The sequence below is a fragment of the Camellia sinensis genome, chromosome 13 (genome assembly GCF_055761805.1).
Source record: "Camellia sinensis isolate YWXY chromosome 13, ASM5576180v1, whole genome shotgun sequence".
Lineage (NCBI taxonomy): Eukaryota > Viridiplantae > Streptophyta > Magnoliopsida > Ericales > Theaceae > Camellia > Camellia sinensis.
Window position 1 is genome coordinate 72958619 of NC_138973.1, and position 22901 is coordinate 72981519.

The window sequence follows — 22901 nt, forward strand, 5'->3', positions numbered from 1 at the left end:
GAGGATATTTCATAGTCTCACAATTGGCGTCGTCTGTGGGAAACGTCTGAAAGAGTTCAACGAAAGAAATAACAAACATGTGACTGTAAGTAAAAATCCAACACCACTTTGATGGAGATCTCTGTTCTTTGTTCCTGGTTCTTTGTTCCTGGTACATGTTGATGAAAAAAGTGTTAAATCAGAATAGAATTCATGGGTCTACTTTTACATCTCTATTTTCTCTCTCTCAAAATGGGTTTCACATTTTTCTTGGTGCACACATCTTTTCGGCAATTCAATAAAGTTGCTTAGCTAAATCCATACGTGGATCTGTCCATTTATTTATTTATTCTTTGTTTCTCAAAACTTAGCTTCAAGTTGATGCTTGACATTTATGCACATGTACCTATGCTAGAACTTTCTGTAGAATCCAAGGCTGGGTCTTCAATTTTTTCTCTCACTAGAATTGGACCACAATAACTTGGAGTGGATTAAACTTTCTTATTCGACACTTTATTTGGCTTGTCTATCAACCAACTTAGCAACAGTAACTCTTTATTGGGTTGTTCATCAACTCTCTTGTTATTCTAAGTCTCATTTTTGAAAGCTGTCTCTATATTTGCAAAAATACATTTATATATATATACATGGATACAAATATTTGCACATGCATCAGACTTGTTTGTTCGGCTCACAGACAAGGTGTTATGGGCCAACCGTGGCTCTCTTTAGCACTATTATCGGCAAAGGTGGAGTCGTGCCGACCAAGTGCTTTAGCATGTCAGCCAAGGCGATTTGCCTTTCAAATGTCTTGGCAAGACAAACCCAGTGGGGCAGGACCCACCTCCTGGATTTCTTTTATTTTTTGCTTTGCAACATCAACGATTAACTCATGTTTGTAGTCTTTGCATATAAAGTTATTTATCACCTTGATCCTTGTGGCCATTTCTTTTTTAGGTGTTCATTTCAGTTTATCAAGAAAAATTGCAGGGAACATTTTGGCAACTCGGCTACCCACTGCGGCAAGTTGCTTGAGGTTGGGCAAGCAATGGAATTAAGAAAGTTATGAAGGGTTAATCACATAATCAATTGCCGATCAAGTATTTCAGCAAACGGCAAGATAAAAGACCAAGAGGTACCACAGAAGTCGGCGAGCCAATGACGTTGCCGACTTGCCAATCATGAGTATAAAAATAATATTTATTACAAGATCATAAATATTTACATGAATATTAATATTGACTTGCATTTATATGTTTACGTCCAACATGTCATGGATAGCTTGACGACGTGTTTGGCTCGAGAACTGGATATTACCATTAAACCCATGGCTGGGTCTTCACCCTCTCTCTCTAGAAAAAATTGTCCCCAAGAGTTATTGGCAAAGTTACACCATGAGTTATTATAGTAATTTATGGTAATATTTTGATCGGCTTTATATGGAGCTAATTAGAAACTCCATATTTAAGATATGCTCCTGACTAAGTTTGCAGAGTTATTAATATTTCCATGGTTAGGAGGCCAAGTTTAATGATGCATATGTTGTTCTGCATACATTTGGATTATTCGGCTAATGTTTTGATCTAGTAATTTCTCTCTCTTTGGTTCAATTTACTTTTACGTAGTTTACTTCTTGAGATTATGCGAACACAAGTTGCTAAGTGGAATCTCTATTCTTTCCTCTTTGAATAATTATTGTCTTCAATATGCTTTCTATATACATATATGCTTATAACCTTCAATTTAATTAAAAACATAGATTGCAGTGCTCCATCTCTTGGATAACCAACCAAGTGCTATCAAAGAGCAGAATTTACGAGCTGCAGACCAATTGTTTCGGCAAGCTAAGAGATGCCGACTAGTGTTTCGGCATGCCAAGATGAGTGTCAATCAGCACCCATAGTTGGGCCTTGCTCCTCTAAGAACAATTCTCGGTAAGTAACAAAAAGTGAATTGGCAAATGATTTTTAATACGTGCCAACCAAATGCCGAGCAACTCTCGCCTGGGGTGATCTAGGAGTTATGCGCCAAACACATAAGGCCTTATGGCGAATTGATCGGTAGCTAATCACTCGCAAAGTTTCAATCTAATCAAGAGTTTCAATACATTGGCACCTCTCCGCCACTACATACTATTCTAACCAGCTTAGGAACCCGCACTTCGGTGACATCGCTTATTCGGCTACCATTGCTTATTCGGTGACTACTCGGCCAAATACGTCCACTTCAAAGCATTAGACATATTCGGCAACACAATGCCTCGGCACTAATATCTCGGCATAATACAAGCATCTCGGCTTGCCAAAATTCACATCTTATAATACTAGCGATTTCATGTCAACTCAAGGAGTCCAAACCTACCAACCCGAGGAGCCAAGATGTAACCAAAGGCCGCTAATAGTTGCGAAATCGACTAAATGTCCAGAAATCGACATTTTTCAGTGTCATCAAACTCAATCTTTGAATATACCAGTGTTAAGTCCTCATGAAGACGAGTCCAACGCCACAAACTGCGTCAAAATCGGACTTAAAACGAAGGAGATACAAGGTCTCAAAGTCACAAGCTCGAAATTGGAGCACTTTGCCTTTCACGACATGCAGCATGAAGGTGATGAAATAAGGAATTATCATGCGCTCCTCCGCACAACATGCTCAGTTGCATCTTACCGCATTCTAGTTAATCGGATGGTCTAATAACTTCGAGGATGCCGACCCTCTAGTTTTTCGCCGTGTAGAATCCATTTTTGAGGTCCAATCTTGTGAATTTCGAGTATTAGCTTGGGATCAATCACTGGAAAATCGGGGACTTTAAATGACAGTTCAACGGTCAAATCATGTCCGATTAGCATGCAATTTTGACAACAGGCTCCAGGAGCTAAGCCATAATTATCCATCTTCACCGATCATTCATGCCATCTACTGTTGGGGCAAGACCTACAGTTTGAATTTCTTTTACATTCGGCTATCACAACTATGCATATTCAAAAACCACCAATGAACCAACTTACATCCACAGGCCCAACGAACAATTTGACAACTTATTGACTTATTCAACTCATTGCTTACTCAGCAACACTACTCGGCTGTCCATACGTCAACGTTGGACAATCCTGTCACGTTATCTATGTTATTCGGCTCACAACATTACATGTTAACTTATTCGACAATTGAATTCATCGGCATTATGAACGCTGTATGCATATGATCAACTCGGCTTATAACTTAGCAAAAATTACACCGCAACATTTCTTATTTGGCACATTCTTTGACAAGTTTACAATATTATTCCGGAACAATATTCGGCAACTTTGTGACTTATTCGACACTAATACTCGGCATAGAACTAGCATCTCAGCTTGCCGAAATCCACATGAACATACCACAGGATTCGTATCGGCTCAAAGAGTCCAAACCCACTAACCCGAGAAGTCAAGAAGCAACTAAAGTATGCCGAAAATTGCAATACGGCTCACATTTTCTGACAACTGAAATTTTTGAAGCTGTCAAACTCAAGTTTTGCCCATACCAACGTGAAGTACTCATTAAGACGAGTCCAACGCAATAAACCGCGTCAAAATTGGAGCTCAAACGAAGCTGTACGGGCCGCTCAAAGTTTGCCTAGAAAATGAATTCTTTCACTGGAGAAGACGATCCAGCAATATATGAAGAAATAATCATGTGCTTCGCGGTTGCATTACACCCTGTTGATCTGAGCCGTTAGATCCATTTTGGCTATAATTACGTCATCAGGAGTCTGATCACAACGATCCAATAGTCCTTTTCAGCTATTTGACACATTCTGGGTCCATCCGTACAGTCAGAATTTGCAAATTCAACTAAATTTTTTTTTTTACAGATTTTATTCAAAAAATTGAGCGCAATGGCTCACTTCGCATATCACTAAGCACCTTACTTTGTCTCGACTTCATTCTGATTTCGCCACGGTACCGAATAGGGGCACAGAATCCATTTCAAATTGTTATCGGCCTACTTGGCAATTTTGGCCCAAGTCAATTTTATTCCTTCCGAATAAGCAATCTTATTCAAAAGTAATGGGGCAAATATACGTTGGACAAGAATCTCAACTTCAATAAATTGGCAACCATTGCCAACCAAGTTCTTAGCAAATCCAACTCCAAAGTGATGCCGACACACTGCGAAGCTAAGAAAAATCGCTGACCAAAAGATCAACACAATCACCGACCCAAGTGTAGCTGACCAACTTTTCAGCAAAATCACATTATATATGAAAGACACCGATGTTTTGCACACTAGTTACTCGGCAGTGCATCAAATTTACTCGGCAATATTATTCGGCACCATTATTAATTCAACACTATCATTATTCGGCCGTGCATCAACTTTATTCACCTAATAACATTATTTGGCAAAACAATTGCTTACTAGGACATCTGAGTCAATTTTTCGCTTTCCAATTGGGGCACACCAGCCGATCATCATCTCGGCACCTTTGATATTCATGTATACTCGGCTAACTTGGTACAAACATTACAACATTTACTTGAGTTACACACTCCAGCTCCTTTTCACACCGCTCCAAGCAAGCGCTAGTTTTGGGGCACTACATTACACACTTGGCAGTCGGCAATTCGCATTTGGCAGTCTGCAGTTCGCATATTGTTGTGCGCCGTCATTTTACCAAAGCCGAATCTTTCCTGCAACATAGGGCAATGGGAATCTGCATTCCTTCCGACTAACACCTGTCATTCAAAAACAATGGGGCAAGTCTACCTTGGACTAAACGCAAACCGAGCAACTCGGCAATTAAATAGTTGACCCAATATCTACTTGGCAATTCCATATAAGCGGAGCAATATTATTTGTGATTAAAACGTCCACCTTATTCGGTACAAGATGCATTATTCAAAGTCCTTGTTATATTGGCACTCGGTCGCCACTTAAAATCAGTAAAAGTCTCTGAGTACAGCGTAATCTTCGCACTCCACATGGAGCGCCATCAGCAAAGGCCTATACCCATGCCCGGGGGTTAGAATACCACAGCCTACACCCATGCCTGAGGGCTAGAATACCACGGCCTATACCTACACCTGGAGGTTAGAATACCGCGGCCTACACCTACGCCCGGAGGTTAGAATACTGCGGCCTACACCCTCACCCGGGGGTTATAATACCGCAGGTCTACACCCTCACCAGGGGGTAATAATACCGTGGTCCATTTTTTGGATAATATATCTACCTTATTTAATCTGTCTTATTTGGTTCAGGCAATCATTTCCGTGCTCAGCTTATAGAAATATTTCTAGCTTGGCACGAAAGTCCATATTTGGAAGCAATCTTTGCACTCGACAATATATTACACCCTTGCCCGGGGTTATAATACCGCGGCCTACACCCTTACCCGAGGGTTATAATACCGTGGCCTATCGTTATAGAGATAGTATTACTCATTGGGCTTTAGCTCACCTCTCTCCTCTATATACATATATTTGTACATACATTCATACATACATACATTCATCTAGCCATTCATTCATTTATGTTATTCATTTATCAAATGTATTTTTTGTCAAAAAACCTAACAGTTATTTGAACAGCGTAACTTGGTAAGGAAAAACTCTCATTCCTTCTACTGCAGATAATGAAAGTTTTGGGACAATTGTGGAAGCCAGAAAAATATAGGTACTAGCTTATTGGGCCTAACCCAAACAAAGCTTACAATGGGTCCAACCCAAACAAATATCACACCCCCCATCTATATAAAGGAGGGGGCTTCCCAAGTGGAAGGTATGTTTTGATCTCTTTCTACAGAACACACACCTCTTCAAATATATATACAATTTACTTCCTTGATTCAAGGACTAACTTCATCATCGGAGAGTCCCCGGCTGGCAACCCCAGTTGGGTGGCACCGAGTATGTTCATCTTTGAAGATCTACATGGGTGAAGCTCTTCTCTTCATTGGATCTCTACAACATCCATGTGAGAGGATATTTCATGGTCTCACACATACTCATTAGTAACGAAATGATTCAAGGTTCTAAGGTCACCACTTTCCTTGATCATTCATGAAAGAGAGGAGGTTTGTGTCTTGTTTTTCATTTTTTGAACTTGTACACTTGGTTTCATAAGCCATCATGCAATGAAATTGCATCCATTGATGGTTTGTGAACTGAAGTTGCTACTCCTTTGATTTGCTCATGAAATACCCTATAAATGCTCTGTTTGTCTTTTGTTGTAGCAAAGAGAACTGGGCAGCAGTGGCCGGCAGGCCACTTTCCATGGCCGATAGGTGGTCGGCAGACCACCTTTGATGGCCGGTCGGCCATCACTAGTGGCCAGCAACACTCATCACTGGCCGACCAGCCACTGATGCAAAATTCAACAGTGTGTTCCTTTGGTAGAGCAGAGTTATTCTGAAAGTGGGCAACAGTGTGTGTGTTCTATTGCGCAACAGAGGCTCTCCGGAAGCAAAACGGTGATATTTTCGGGTGAAAATCAAAATGTGCATGAACATCCCTCGTTTCCCGAGGCGCAGTAGTTAGTTGTTTAGCTTAATTACTTATTACACTTGTGTTGTAATTATTTAATTAGTTAGTTAACTAGTTAGTTAATTAATTTGTTGTAATAATTAGTTAAGTAGCTTAGCTAGTCTATTCATTTCGGTTTGTAATAATTAGCTTAATTAGCTTTAACTTTAATTAGTTAGCTAATTAACTAGTTTATTCATTCGGACTCTCATTCATGAGAGCATAATGTTATAATAATGTGTATGTCTTCCAACCCCATATCTTTCTCCCTTTAATTTAAACTGCTTATGATGGTTAGTTTAGGGACATCACGTTTTGTTTGGCATACTTCATGTTTGCATCCATTTGTATTGCATGCATCAAGGCTCAGTGCATCATTCTAACTGCATTGTTAGTTTAATACTTTTTTGAATACGTGCTTAGACCATATGCTATTCACTTGATTCATATGCCGTATCAATAGCCGAGCCTACTTAGATAGCATATCGCATGTGTTGCATTAGCCATGTTGCATAGTTAGGATCATGCATTTTTCTAACTCTTTTATTTATTTTGGCTTGGAGTACTAGGTGAGCCTTTTACTCGCTTTAGCATATCGTATGCGTGTGATTGTTGCCATATCTAGCATGTTTGCCATGAGGCTAATTACTTAATTGATAAAACTACTTGAATGCCTGTGGATGAAGGCTTATAGCTTGAATTGGAATGGTTTGAGTAATGTTTATATGCGATCACTTTTTCAAGTGGTACATATTTCGAAACAATTTTCAAAACAAACATGAATCAAGTGATCTAATTCTTATGATTTAGTCTATACTTGTGTATGTGTGCATCACATAGTAATACTAGCTTAATAAACCAGAACAAGAGCATATAATGTAAATAAGATTCATATTATGATTAGTAGAGGCCGATCTTTGATTGAGCGAGTGGGGGTGCTCAAATGTATTCATGACCTTCCCTTCTCGTACCTAAGTTTCCGAGACGAGACAATCTTGGTGATGACGGACACGTGGCCTTTGACACGAGTCATGGGTTTCCTAAATTTCTCTAAAATAAAATATTTATACGGCAACTCTGTATCTGGTAAAGCAGTCCAATTTTGGTATTTTTTATTCAAAATCAATTTTTCAAACGATTTGCCGGATTTAGACTCTTTGGTGTTTATCAATTTTACATTGTACTTGTGAGATTAGATTCAGAACCACGAGAGTCCGAATTGTAGGGCTTATTTCGAATTTCCAAAAAGGGATGCGGAAAAGTTAAGCTACAAGACCCTGCTTCAGAAGAAGTAGAGGCAAGGAGGAAGAAGCAAGAGGTAGAGGATGTGCGAGCTTTTGCCATGGCGGACAAATATAAGGAGAAATAGTTAGGCCCAGCGCCGAAGCTGGCTGTAAAGAGGTCAATTCGACCACGATCCAAACCCTTAAGAGAAAAAGACTTAATAACCTTCGTGTCTCTGTGAGCGCCGATGGATTCACTGAAGGAAAGAAGTAGGAAGGAGATGGAATTGGTGTTGATGAAGAAGAAGAAGAAGAGGAAGGTGGTTAGGGTGGGGGCTGAAGAAGGATCAGTGTTGAATAAGGCAAGAGATGAGGCAGAGGATATGTCCTTAGAAGTGGAGGGAGAGGCTGAAATGGAGGCGGAGAAAGGGTTAACTGAGCCCTCGATCGGCCAAGTAAGGAGCGGAGGAGGAGCAAAAATAGGCATTCAAGGCCGACCGATCGACAGACCTGCCCTCCAAGGATGTGCCAGCAGGAGACGTGCCCCCAAGTCAGGAGTTAGGAAGAGAACGGGAAAGTGGAGCTATGCTTGGGTCATTAGAGACCGCCACGTATCTTGTGCGCGTGGTGGTTGGCCGTTTAGTGAGTCATGAGGATGAAGCTAGGGCAGCTGCAAACCATCTGCTGGGGGTTATTGAGGATGTAGTCGTGCGAGATGTGTCGTGGTTCACAGAGGCAGACCTCATGAGAGGGTTTTGTTCAGTACAGATAGAGGCGTTAACCTTAACGACCGCGTTATTGGGAAAAAAGAGAAGAGGCGAGGGTAGAGGTTGAGCTGCTCAAGGCCCAACTGGAGGAAGTGGGGTCTCAACTGCAGAATGTGAGGGTGGAGACGGCGAGATAAAGGAAAACGGCACGAAACGTGTGTCCGAAAGGCTTAGCATACGCTCAGAGAGTGAAGAAAATAGAGGTGTTGGCAGTGATGCAAGGTTATCTAGTTGAACGTGCCAGAATAGACCAAACTGAGGTCACTGCCGAACTGTCGGCTGCTAAGGTAGAACTGGAAGCGACACGTCGTAAGGCTGTGTCGCTGGAGTTTAATTGGTGAGCGAGCAAAAGAAGGCGGATGAAGCTCAGCAAGCCTGCGCCAATGCCAATGAGAGGTTGGAAGAAGCTCTTGTGAACAACGAAGAGCTGCATGAGTAGGCTGTGAAAGATAAAGATGAGACACATGTACGAATGGTAAAGTTAGAGAAGGCCTTGGAGGAGGAAAGGGCCAAAATAGCAGAGTTAACTAAGGTGATGGCATCTGAGAGGGCTGCTTATCCAGATCTATGTCTCATAACCGTGGAGCAGTTCAAGCTATCCCTAGAGCTCCAAATGGCCGTCGACGTAGTTGTGGCGAGAGGCTTGGCCAGAGAAGAAGAAATCTCACGGGCGCAAACCGACCATGAAAGCTGTGAGAATGACTTTGTCATCATTTTCCTCCACTTGTAAGGCCTCGGTATTGAAACGGGTGACAAAGTTGCGTAGCGACTCCCCTTTCGTCTACTGGATGTTTAGTAGTTGGGTCACTAGATGTTGTTGTCGCTAAGCACCAATGAAATGGCTCAAGAAGGATTTGCTGAGCTGGTGAAAGGATGTAACAAAGTTTGGGGGAAGTTGGCTAAACCAGAGGCGCGCCGACCCCTTCAACGTGACAGGGAAAATGCGACACATGATTTCGTCTGGAAAGATATGTAAAATCATGAGTGTCCGATATGCTTCTACATGGTCGACCAAATTAGTGGTACCATCGAAGGTGTCAATTGATGGCATTTTGAACTTGGGGGGGAGAGCTTTATCTTGGATGGAGGCGGTAAAAAGAGAGTTGATGGTAGATGAAGGTCTGTGTTGCATGTTTTGCATGACCCCTTGCAGCTGAAGCTTCATGGCCTGTAGCTCTTCATCCCAAATGGGGACATGATCCCCAGAAGCATGAATCGGTGGTTGAACACTGCTAGCCTCGCCTTCGTGGGCGGTAGCGTGGTGCGGTAGAGGGTGGTTATGAAAATGTGATGGTCCTTCTTGACAAAACTGCGAGTCTGGGGGAGAGGGGTGCAATCCGTCAAGATTCGATGGTTGAGGTCGTGGGGCGACGGGTGGAAATATTCCTTGGGACATCTACAGTGGGAGTTGGTGGTGGTTGTGAGTTTGTTTCGGGTGTGAGGGAACTATTTGTGGTGGTGAAGGAATGATAGGTAAGTCGCGCTGGAGTAAAGCGTTGATCAGGGCTTGGTTTTGTTCGGTTAAACGGTTGATGCTGTTGGTAAGTTCTACGAAATATGGAGGTGGGTTATTTGGGTTGAAGGACTCAGCTTTGGGGTTACCAGCATTGTGTTGGAAAGCCATGGACCTAGTCGTGACCATCCACCTTGATGGAAGAGATGGGTGATAAGAGAGTTCCCTCTGGTAACAATGAACACAACTGCCGTCCAGAGATAGTTTTCCACAGATGGCGCCAACTGATAATGCAATGACCTCCTTGGTGGATGGGTCGGACTGGCTCACACTTTTAACAGGTCTGCTGGCCTCGGGGTCCTCTAAGCATACCTACAAAAAGGTCTAAAGGGGGAGGTGTTTCCCCGATGGACACTTCGACGACCAAGTTAGGTTAGGGCAAGTTGATTTGAGGGAGAGAGAGAGTAACTAGGGATAGAAATATAACTTAACCTCGATATATCTCGAAAACTTCCTTATATCCTTTGCTCATCATTTCCTTGTCCATTCCAAGCTGTCTTATTGGCCGAAAATCTATATCCTAGTTGACATCTTTCATGGTGAGTTTGCTTCCTACCGTATGACGGGGTTGTCGTATTTAATGCTATGAGGACCTCATTAAATGCTTGATGTGTGGGTGCAATAATTTTATAGGATCTTTGTTTGCTTACGTGACTAACCTTTGCCTGACAAGTGCTTAAGTATTATTGGTCCTTACTCAGCATTGAAGTTATTGGGCTTTAATATTGTGGGGGTAGGCCCTCTTGAGTGCCCATTAGTATCATGTGTAAACAAAATACTCACCATTGGCAATCATTCATCAGAATGACTAAATTATTTCATTGGCTTATCTTTATGTGTAAACAAAATACTCACCATTGGCAATCATTGATATATCTTGATTTATCAGCCACAGAAAGCAAAAGAAGAAGAAGGAAAAAAAAAAACATTTTATTTTGCACAATTTTGGATATCAAATACATTTTCAACTTTATGAAAACCAACAAATGCATGGTGGATGCACAAGTTGCTTGGAACATCTAAACAAGTTCCTCCTCTTGTTTTCCTCTCTTTTTTTTTTTTTTTTTTTTTTGTATTTTGCATTTTTAGTGATTTTGTAAATAATTATGTCAAAATTTTAATTTTTTTTTGTCTTGTGTATATGAATTTAAAAACTAGATTTTTTAAAAAAGTTTCAAAAAATAAAAATAAAAAACTATGTTTTTGGATTCTTTTTTTTGTTCTTTGTCTTTTGTGGATTTTGTTTCTAAAATTTTTATTTTGTTTTTTCAATTTGTCTAGTCAAGTAAAACTCAAAAATCTAAAACTTCTTAAATTTTTTTATAAAAAAATCACTGAAGACAATTTAAAAAGGAAAAAAAAAAAAAAGTACACAGGAAATGTCTTGCTTATAAGGCTGGAAATGAATAAAGTTGTGGACGGGTTTGAGAACTTGTTTGGACTCGGTTTGTTAATTTTTTTTGTTGTGTTCAAATTCGTTAAATTTTTAATAAACAAGTCTAAATATTCTAAAACTCGGCTCGTAAGTTTTGCTCGTTAACTGGTTCATTTAATATTTATTATTTATATATTAAATATGTAAAAATTTATATGAAAAATAAGATAAATATGTTATTTATATATTCAAAAAATATAAATGTAAATAATAGTTAATTATAGATAGTGCATTTATATAATAGTAGTAGTAGATATTATTATTTTGATAAAATATTGACTTTTTTTTAGAATGTTTATATATTTTGTATATATAATTGTATAATCAAAGTTTTAATTGTAACTTTAGTTTCATACGTAAATATAAATTTATAATTTTTTTTACTCGTTAAGTCTCGTGAACATACTCGAGTTCGAGTTTGAGTTTGAATTAGTTAAAATCTTAATAAACAAGCCTAATATACTAAAACTCAGTTCGGCTCAGCTCAATTTGTTTACAGCCTTATTTGCATGTATGCATCTATTACATTCTTGGAAGGAAGGGGCTTTCTAGGCTCAAATATTATAATCTTTGGTAAGTTTTGTGGTTAATAATGGTCAATCTTTGGTGAGATTTCATTTAAATTGAAAATAAAAACTTCTATAAGTGCAGATACATCCAACACATCGGAACTCAATCATGTTAATTTTTATTATTTTTTTATTTTTTATCACTAACTAAAATTATGAAGTGTATTAAAAAGTTTAAAATTTTGTTCATAAATTAAATTTAATGAAACTAATTTATGTTGAATGAAATTATTCATAAAAATATTTAATTTCAATTTAATTTGTTAATTTACAAAATTATATATTTAACTTAAATAATAAATAAAAATATATTATATTCAATTGAAAACAAAACAAAACCTATATTCACTTTAAAATATTACTTTTTTACATACATTTTAATAAGTTAAAAGAAATTACATAAGAAATTTAAAATATCACAATCATTAAGCGTATAACTAATTAAAAATTAACACTTTTCAGATCATCATTGTGAGTTGATTTGTGAAAATTTTAAAGGGTCTCAAATATTTTCTTTAGCCCAAATTCAACTTTTTAAATAGGCATTACAACATATAAAAGTTTTAGAGATAATTTTTTTTCCTCTAAAAGTATAAATTTTGTTGTAGAAATTATTTAGGAATTAATTTCAATTGTCACGAGAATAGTTGCTAAAAGAGAGTTCCAAAAAGTCAAAAAAATAATTTTTAGAGATAGAATTTTGAAAATGTCACTAATAAATGCACTTTTTAGAGACAAAATAATTTAGCCTCAAAAAGATTTATTTTTTGAACAAAATTTTTAATCCCAAAATTCATCATTAAATGTCCAATTTTATCACTAAAACTCCCTAAAATATAATTTTATCTTTTATATCTAAAACCTTAAAGTTATATTTGTTTCGCGACTTGAGTGATCGGATTGGACTACCATGGCTGTGGATCCCACCCACAGTGTGTTTGGTAGTGAAATGGGAGAGCGGATTGATAATCTAAGGAGCTTAGTAATCCTCTCAGTAGGAAGATTAACTTGGCTGAATAGATGGTGAAATTAGGAAAATAATAAACTGATTGAATCTATTTTATATAAAAAAATTATTTTTTAATTTTATTTTTTTACTAAACACGCATGTTTATTTTAATAATTTTTTTAATTTTTTAATATAAAAATAATTTAATAATTTTATTACGATCGATCTTCCACCTTATTATTAAAAAATCATACTTTTATTTAATTCCTTCCTTAATAATCGCCATATCAATAATCTTTTTATTAATTATTCTTTCAGTAACAATTCCATCTGCCCTAATCGACCGACCAATAGCCTAGTTTCTTGTATTGAGCGGATTGTGTGGGAATACAAACCCTTACCACTTTGGAGTTGGCTTGGCGCGTTGTAAAACAAAACCCATTTTCACGATTTCAGTGAGAAAAATCTCAGCGATTGGCGCACAGAGAGAGAGAGAGAGAGAATGGGGAAGGGCCGAAGGTTAGCGCTGGTGGCGACGAGCGAGGACGAGGACGAGGCACCGCCGCGAGCACCGCGTTCGCATTCGTTGAATACAGAGGAAGAGCTACCGAGTCGGAGGAAGAGGAAGAAGGTGAAGATCAGTGAGGTTGGGGATGATGACGATGATGATGATGCTGAGGAAGAAGAGGAACCCAGAGGACGAAGGAAGAAGAAGAAGATGAAGAAGAAGAACAAGGTAAGAGAAGAAGAGAAGTCTGTGAGCGACGATGATGAAGACGACAACAAGGAGGAAGCGGTTCAGGAAGACGCTAAACCTATTGGCGATGTCGCTAGGGTTTCTAGCAAGGGTCGTGGGAGGAAGAGTCACTACGAGGCATTTGAGTATGATGGACTTCGATATGATCTCGTGAGTTCCCCCCTTTCGATTCTCGCTTGCAATTTCTCTTTTTCTTAATCCATTTTTTAATTGATGATGGATTGTTTGAGTAATTGATTTTAACTTTAAAGGGTGGTTCTTGATGAGTGGGAATGCAATTTTTTTTTTTACTTTGGATAGCAATTGCCAATTATGTTGGTGTTAATTGGATTTGGGGGATTAATTTTATCGCTTAAAAAAAAGAAAAGAAAAAAAAAAAAGGGAAAAGTTTGGTATTGGAAGAAAAGGGGCTTACAAATACAGTTTCTGTTATTGTGCTTTGATTTGGGGTTAAGATTTTAGGTCTAGAGATGAGAATTAAACTCATTGCATATTAAGAATGGAATTTTTTTTTTTTTCTTTTTGCGAGGATGAGTTGGGTATGAGTTATGTGAATTCTCTCTCTGAAATGATGGGAAATTGTAAATTGAGAAATTTCTTAAGATATTTCTCACAAGTGGTGTTGTTCATTTCCCCGTCCCTTCTCTTTTACTTCTTGTGTGTTCTTTTGGTTCTCTCTCTTCTCTCCTTTTATCTCATGATGGATTCTTTTTATTTTAATCTTATTTTTCGTACTTCATAATTTTTCAAAAATGTTTGTGATGTTTTTTTGTATACATTTTACTTATATCCATTTGGTTAAGAAATTTGGTTTCTCCTTAATTACTTCTATATCATGATTTAAAGTGATGAAACATATTTTACTTAATGCTTTTTTGCTTATGCATTGTGGTATTATATATGGTTTTTGTGCAGGAGGATCCTGTGCTTTTAGTTCCTGAGGAATCAAATCAAAAGCCTTATGTGGCAATAATTAAGGTAATTGCTACTCTAAAGTACTTTCGTAGTTTTTTTGAAAGATACTTGGAAATATTATGCATTTGCGTCTGTGGTTATGAGATTTTTGTTGAGTTTCCAACTTGTAGATTCATTGCATATCATGTCATTGTGGAGTTGTGAAACTTATGATCACACACTCCTGCATATTTCGTTCACATCATTATATGCCACAATTTGGTTATTAAAGGGTCTTTGAATCATAGTTTTGTTAAAAACTATAGTACTTCTCTATTCTTATTTATTCTGAGTTGAATACAAATTGGACATATGTAAGCGGAAGTAATTGCCTTCTAACATAACTTGTAGTGTTACTGGTTGCCCTCAAATGCATCATGGTTTAGTTGCAGTCTTAAGAAACTTGAGTTTCCAGGATTGGCCAATGAGGCATTTTCTCTTAATGCTGCATTAATTCTAGTTTTTCTTCTCTTGGAGAATGCATGGCTTAGGAAAGTTTATACAATGGCGGACACCTTTTGAATCCATTTTATGATGTTAAAATTTCAGTGTTAGCATTTTGCAAATAATTCGTTTTTTTTTTTTTTTTTGAAACATTGAAGTTACTTAATACAAGTGAAGATCTTTGAGGTATATGATTCAATAGGGCATCAGTGGTTGCATCTTTTTAAATTGTTGATCTTCTTGTATTATACTTAGGTATTGACTTTTGGCAACACTTGGTTGATTTTTGGGCATTGCACTTATTTTTCAAGTGTATTTCTAGTATAGAACTCTTTCACCTTGGTATGTTCAGTTTTTTTTATTGTTACTTTTCGACCTTGGATGATGGTATTCTTGTTCTGTTTACAGGATATTACTCAGACCAAAGACGGGAGCATGATGGTAACTGGACAGTGGTTTTATCGTCCTGAGGAGGCAGAGAAAAAAGGAGGGGGAAATTGGCAATCATGTGATTCAAGGGAATTGTTCTATAGTTTCCATCGTGATGATGTTCCGGCAGAATCTGTGTTGCACAAGTGTGTGGTGCACTTTATCCCATTAAACAAGCAGATTCCAAACCGTAAACAACATCCTGGCTTTATTGTGCAAAAGGTGTATGACACTGAACAAAGGAGGTTGTTTAAACTAACTGACAAAGACTATGAAGATAACAAACAACATGAAATTGATCTTCTTGTTCAGAAAACGTTATCAAGATTGGGGGATCTTCCTGACATTGAGATAGAAGATACTCCTGTTGACCAGGAAGATCAGTTGAAGAATAAAAGATTGCTTCGAAAAAAAAGCATGTCACTTCTTGATGTCTCAAGGGATGATGAGGCAATGACAAAGTCTGGTCAATCTCTTAAAGCTGAAACACCGGGGAGTGTTACAAGTAATGCTTCAGAATACTACACAATTTTGTCAAACTTTAAGACCCTAACTGGTGAAACACAACGTGACAAATGGTTAGAAAAGCTTCTTCAAGGAATTCAGTTCATATGCAGTCCCATGGACAATGGGCAGAGTGATGATAAAGAAAAAGGTGGATCTCATGGTATTGATCAGGCACGGGACAGAGGTTCAAAAAGTGCAAATGGATCTCAAGAGAAGAGTGTGAGTGTATTGGAGTTTTTCACCTGATTTTGGCATGGTCATCTTGGGTTTCTAGAAAAATCAGTATAACGCCTTTTGCTAGGATTACGAGATGAGAATACATAATGGAACTCTAAAGCAGAGATAAAAGATATTTTATGAGATGTTTTTTTGGTTGCATTTTACAGGGTATCACAACTTTTGTCTGGCCAGATGCTGCTGTTCCTGCTGTAACTGCTCTTGAGAAAGCTTCACATGACGCCCTTTCCTCAGATTTTCAGAAGTATAACCAAAAGATGAGGCAGCTGGTCTTCAATCTTAAGGTTAGATGGTTGTCTGTCTGTTTATTTTGTTTCGCACATGCACGAGTCATTACCCTCTCTGAATTTTATTCCTTTAGGTATCACTGGGCATGCACCCTCTGGTTACTTATCGTTAATTAAATACATGTTTGATGACCTTGAGAGATACACTGATCAATAGCTAGAGTTCTCTCTAAAACATACATACTGTCACAGCATATAGTAGAATAGCCTTGGAATAAATATCAGGCCTAAGATCGGATGGATGGCAGATGGTAGGCTACTCGACCCAATCCGATCTGCTAATACTCCTAAGAAAATGAAGTTATGCTTTTATGCTTTGTGTGTCAAAAAAATGACCTTTATATAGTAATTATATTTGTTATTTATGAAATATGAAAGCTGGGCCTTTATGTTTATTATAAAAAATTTTGAGCACAAAATAGTAAAGAATTACTAAAAAAAAAGGTTCAAAAAAGGTCCAAAATAGTAAAGCCCAAATTGCCAAACCAATTCATATCCACCCGCCAACTTGCACAGCCAGCTTAATCCGCATCCGCTAACCAAGTGGACGGATGCAGATTTCTTTTTCCCAATTCCGACTAAGTTTGGACGGATGGCGGATGAGAGGCCACCCAACCCGACCCCCGAGGGAAGTAACTTGCTGCGTTGTTCTATATACTTACTAATTATCGTGAATTTTGTCATATTTGTGCTGAGATGTTGATTTCTTCTTCTTTTTTCTTTTTTTTGTCTTCTTTTCTTTTACTTCTTTACTTATTGGCAGAGCAATTCATTATTAGCCAGACGTCTACTGAATGGAGAGTTGGAACCTTCGAAAATACTGAACATGTCACCTAACGAGTTAAAGGTATCATCTTTATTGTTGGTTCTTCCTGGAATTGGTTTTCTCCTGCATTTCAGTTGTGATTAATATTATTATTTTTTGCCAAGGAATCAATTTAATAACAAAAAAAGAATGGGTAATCAAAGAAAGCACAAAGCACCACCCTTAGGGCACACAAAGACACAGCCACAACAAGCCACAAACTCCTCACCACAAGGAAACTAGGCAACTAGCCTAGAATGAAGCTAGCCAAAGTGGCACAGCCAAAACAGCGTTATAGGTTAAAACTTCAGTAAAATTTTTTGTTTATCCCTAGCAAGCTGGAGTCTCCAAATCTTCTCTTTAAGCTTCTTTCAGTTTTCACTTGGTGATGATGATGGTCATATAGGCTATCCATATTCCCCTTAACTCCATTTAAAGGAATTGATTCAACAAAGATTTCAGAAGCACCATTGCCTACACTTTCATCAACCTCATTCACATCTTTACAATGGGTAGCATACACGGAGGGATCACATTATTCTCCATTTTACATGTGCTACCTTCAAAGGATGCATTATGTGTATTGCCATATCAGGCGTCATATACCTCTGGTGAAAGTTCTATGCCTCTATAAATTTTTGAAGAGTTGGTGGCTCAGGACATTGTTCATGTTTGTGATGTTTTTTTTTTTTTAGCAAGTAATATTTGTAATTTTAATATCCGGAGTGCAGCCTTTTGTTTAATGATATAGTTGTATCTACTTTGTTTTGGTGTAAACTATTTTACGAAAGAACTCTGCATGTCATGCGTGATGTTTTATCCTTGATACAATGATCTCAAGCCTAGAAAAAGGAGGAGAGGGGGGAGGGGGGTGGGGGTTTGTGTTAGGTTGACAGCTAATGCAAAACTTAAATATCAGATGACACCTCAATAGCTAAAGAGTAGCATGGTCATTTTGGGCAAGGAATTATCCAAATTAGTTGGTGGCACATGCAATGTGTGTGCAATTCAAATAAGTAAGAATAAAAACAAATAATAAAGAAATTAATATTATAATATGTATGTTGCCTATTTATCAAAAAAAAAATATTATAATATGTGGGTGTTTGGGAAGTGGGTTTTTATGTAAATTTTTTTAGTTGTAGGATATTATTGGAGAAAATTTTTTTGTGTTTGGGAAGATAGTTGGGTTTTTTTGTGATTGGATGTGATGTTTGTGAGAGAAAAAGTGAAATGATTATGGGGTTGGATGTGATATTTTGTTTGGATGTGTTTTTTTGGTTTTGCAAAAAGTTTGTCTTTTAGTGGAAAAAATTAAAAAGAAATCCCAAACCCAAGTTCCCAAACACCACCTATGTATGTTGCTTAACTGGTAAGAGTCTTCTTAATGAAACCCCTTGGTCTTAGGTTCGAACCTTGTTTACTTCTTTGTATAACTTTTTATTTTAGGATAGGAAAATCTACCATGTGGCATGAGGAGAAGCAAAAGCTTCAAGACACCAACTGAGGCTACAAAGCACTGGCACTTCAAAACAAGTGCCGTATTCGTGTCGTACACAGACACTTCGGGGACATCGGGAACACATTAGGGACATGTCAAGTTGTCTTTTTTCTTATTTTATTTAGTACTTTTGATGAATGTTGAATGTTTATTATTTTTTCTTAGATTTAAATATGTAATAGATCATCCATAAAAAAAGATATAAATTGTAAGTGTTAATTTAAAAGTGTTCTTTTATAAAAAAAAAAAATATAGAATTAGAGTTAGTTTTTGTTAATATTGATTGTTTGTGGATGTAATATTAATCTAGATAGCAAATAAAAATATATGAAAACATATTTTATTGTCGTGTCCTCGACCCGTGTCCATGTCCCCATTTTTTTGAAATCGCCGTGTCCCCCGTGTCCGTGTCCGTGTCCGTGCTTCTTAGACTAAGGCCTCGTTTGGCAAGAGGCTATTTTAGCCAATTAGCCAAAAAGTTACTAAATTAGCCAAAAAGCCAACAACCTATACCAAAAAGTCAAAAATTCTCTTTTCTCTCTACTTTTTGCACATCTTTTCGTAATTAGCCAAAAAGTCATCCCAAACATACAAGTTTTTTTTACCTACCTTTTTAGCCAAATAGCTAAAAAGTTACTAAATTAGCCTGTTCCCAAACGAGGCCTAAGTCCTTTTCGTAATACAATAGTATAGATGTTGTTTCTAACAAACACAAATACCATCCTCTTCTGTATCTTATGATTGAAATGAACTCAAAAGTTACTTTTTATCTACTAGGATATGTTTTGCCATTGGTGGATGTGGAACACTTCCAATAGTAACTCTTTGCGTGTTTGCTCTCTCATACTATTTTGGATCAAGTTCCCTTTGGGTTGATTGACTAAACTTTTGATTGAAGCCTTTGGTTTAGATAATGGAGCTGATTGGATGCATTTTCCTATTTACTATGAGAATAATTTTCTCTTGTTTTATATAAGAATAAAAACTGATTGAGTTTTGCTTCCTTACAATGAAGGGCAAGAGTTTCTGTTTTTTTGTTTTATTTTAAATACTAATCTTATGAGTTGAAAAATTCATTTCATGTTCTCATGGTATTTTCATTTTCTTGGGGACTTCATGGGGATCCTTTCATTTTTGGTTGGTGTGGTGCTTTTGTAATGTTTTTTTTTGTGACTTCTGTTCTACTATCTTCTTGGTTTCTATGAACTATAGTGTGATTCTTTGCATCAAGAAGAATTTTAAAAAGAAGACGTATGCAGCCTATTTTGGGTAGGGCCACAACTTGGGCAAGTTGGGTTGAGCTAGGGAGGGGTTTGCCCAGGCCCAACCCAAGCTTTACCAGAGCCATTAGCAAGCCATGGCCTGTCCAAGCTTCACCCCGAGGTAGTTGAGCCCAATCCCAGCCCAAACTGCGATTTACAAATTCAGGCTTTGATTGGGTTGCCCAATGGCCTAGAGCCCCAACCACCCCCACATTCTATGATATTTTTATGCTGTTATTGAGTTTAAGAACATAAAAAACTGCTCTGCCAAGTTGGAATCCAAGTTACATTTCATTCAAATACATACTAAACATGACAACTTAAAGAAACTATGCTGTGTAGACAAATGTGTTGTCTGGAAGGTTCACATTGTGCATCTGCACACGCACGCGCACACATACAGGATTGCGTGTATATTTGAAATATACGAGGGAGGGAGGGAGGTTTTGTAGAGGTAAGTGAAAGACTGGAGCTTTTGATATCTTTTTATGGATGAAGTGGTCATTTTTACCTTTTCTAATAGAATGGGTGTCCTGTACATTTTAAAAAGAGCTGTATTGGCATAAAACCACTTTAAAGTACAAGTTTGGAGCTTTGTGAATTGTCATTGTACATGTTGAACATGTTAAAATTTTATGAAGACAAATGAAGGTGCCTGCTTGCCAAGTTGGTAAAATCTCTCAGTGGTCAAGTTGGGTTTTATGCTTGGGCAAGTCTTTATTTTTAGTATTTTTTTGGGGGTTGGGGGGTGGGGAAGCTGAAAGAAAGATCTTTCAAGTTGCAATAATTTATTTATTTTCACTTCCAGGAGGGATTAACTGCTGAGGAAATAGCAAGCAAGGAGCCTGAAGAGTCAGAGCGCATGCAGGTATGATTTTGCCGCTTCAATCTGGTCTTATTCTTCAGTACATTAAAGAAATATATGTAGCATTTTGACATGAAGAAAGGGTTTTGTGACGCTGCAACTCCCTAAAATAGAGATGCAGGGACCATACTAAACATGGTTAGAAGCTTAGCATCCTAAAATAGAGATGCAGGGACCATGACTAAACATGGTTAGAAGCTTAGCATCGTGTGATTACAGATAAGAGATTGGGCCCCTTCACAAAGATATGATGATATAGCACACCTTGCCTTTCACTTTCGGAGTACTCTGCTCCATGTATGCCATTATAGAAGCAGTGACATAATGAGAAAATAACGAGCTTTCCCGTTGCGTTTTAAGTTTTTTTGTATAGTTGAAAAACATAATGAAAAAAGTAATAACTAAACTAACTTTATACGACCAAAAGATGTAATGCCCTTGTTCCTTTTCCCTATTTGGACACTGCAAGTATGCCTCAGTTGGACACAGAGTGTCATTTGCTGATAGGAATTCAACATATCCTTAATTAAGTACAGTCCTTAATATCATAAATATTCTGTTACGTTATTTGTGGTCAGCTACTTGTTTGACTCTTGTAACAGATGACTGATGCTCGTTGCAAAAGATGCTCAGAGAAAAAAGTGGGTCTAATAGACATCATACAAGCTGGACTTGGAGACCGTTATCAGGTTCCTATCATTCATGCATTAATGTCGAATTTGATTGTGCAATCGATTCTTTATGAACTTAATCATTGAAAAGGCTTTTTTTACTATTGTAGTCCCTACTGGTAACAATTAGCATAATGGCAGAATATGGAACTCAACAATTATCAAGAGTTAATGAATATATAATATACATCAAACATCCTATTTTACTGCCAATTAATCTAATTGTAGTCTAATGATGTATAGTTAAGAAAAGCTCAAAACTCTAGAACTGTATTGAGGAATTCCATTTCTTTTAGTTGCCATTGACTATCTTTTGTTTTTTTTTTCTGGTCTTGGGATTATAGTTGGAGTGTATTGCTTGTGGTAATACCTGGTATGCTTCTAGAGACGAGGCATCTACACTGACAATAGACGGGCCTAGTTCTGCCAGGAGTGTAGGCACTGCACCATGGGCCACTGCCAAGTTCGAAGATGTCGAGAAGAAGTTGGTGAGTCCCAGGGAATCCGAGAAGTCAACTAGTGATGTTTTCAAAAAGACAACTGAAGCTTACATGCCGGTCTTGGACACCCAGAAATCATTTAACAAGCCTAGTAGAACTGAAGACAATACTACAATAACTAAAGATGCTGAGTAGCTCTAGGCGCGCTGATTCTGCAGTTTTTTGAGTCGTTACTTCCTCAGGGTTTCTTTATGTGTACAGGTAAATTGTATTATGTGCTTGTACATATCTAGCTAGCGTAAAGATGTTTTAACCATGCGAGTGCACCTTGTTGAAATGGAGTGAGCTTAAAGTGGAAAAATTGGAACTGTTTAGTTTAGTGGGTGATACATAATTACCAAATATAGTTTTATCATGACCATTTGTGGGCTCGTGTCGTGATACCTTATAGAGTTCTATTAAGAGCATTTTTGGGCTCCCGTAGCTGCATACTTGAAATTTTAGCTTCATGCATTCATCATGGCATATATTTAAATATTTTAACTCTTAATTAAATTAGACAAATTTTTTAGGAAATTTTTTTGTGCTGGTGGATCAAACGAAGAGGAAAAATTTAGACAAAATTTCGAACGAATTTTTTCCCCTTTTCGTGTGCAGACACATCCTTCATATGAGTCAGATGTATTTGTCGTGGTGTAGTTGGTTATCACGTCAGCCTTACACCCTGAAGGTCTCCAGTTCAAACACGAGTGATGCCAACTTGATGAACTCAATAAAAATTAACTTGTTGAACTCAAT

At 37.6% G+C, this 22901-nt stretch overlaps 1 protein-coding gene across 1 annotated transcript; it reads left to right on the plus strand.

Moving 5' to 3' along the window:
• The first annotated feature begins 13194 nt into the window (after nucleotides 1-13194).
• LOC114321858 (bromo-adjacent homology (BAH) domain-containing protein) lies at nucleotides 13195-22524 on the plus strand. The gene is made up of 8 exons (XM_082902520.1): nucleotides 13195-13851; nucleotides 14617-14679; nucleotides 15508-16254; nucleotides 16422-16556; nucleotides 17323-17406; nucleotides 20936-20995; nucleotides 21595-21681; nucleotides 22008-22524. Exons 1-8 carry the CDS (start codon nucleotides 13447-13449, stop codon nucleotides 22296-22298), a joined length of 1872 nt encoding a protein of 623 aa, XP_082758646.1. The 5' UTR covers nucleotides 13195-13446; the 3' UTR covers nucleotides 22299-22524.
• The last annotated feature ends 377 nt before the right edge of the window (nucleotides 22525-22901 follow it).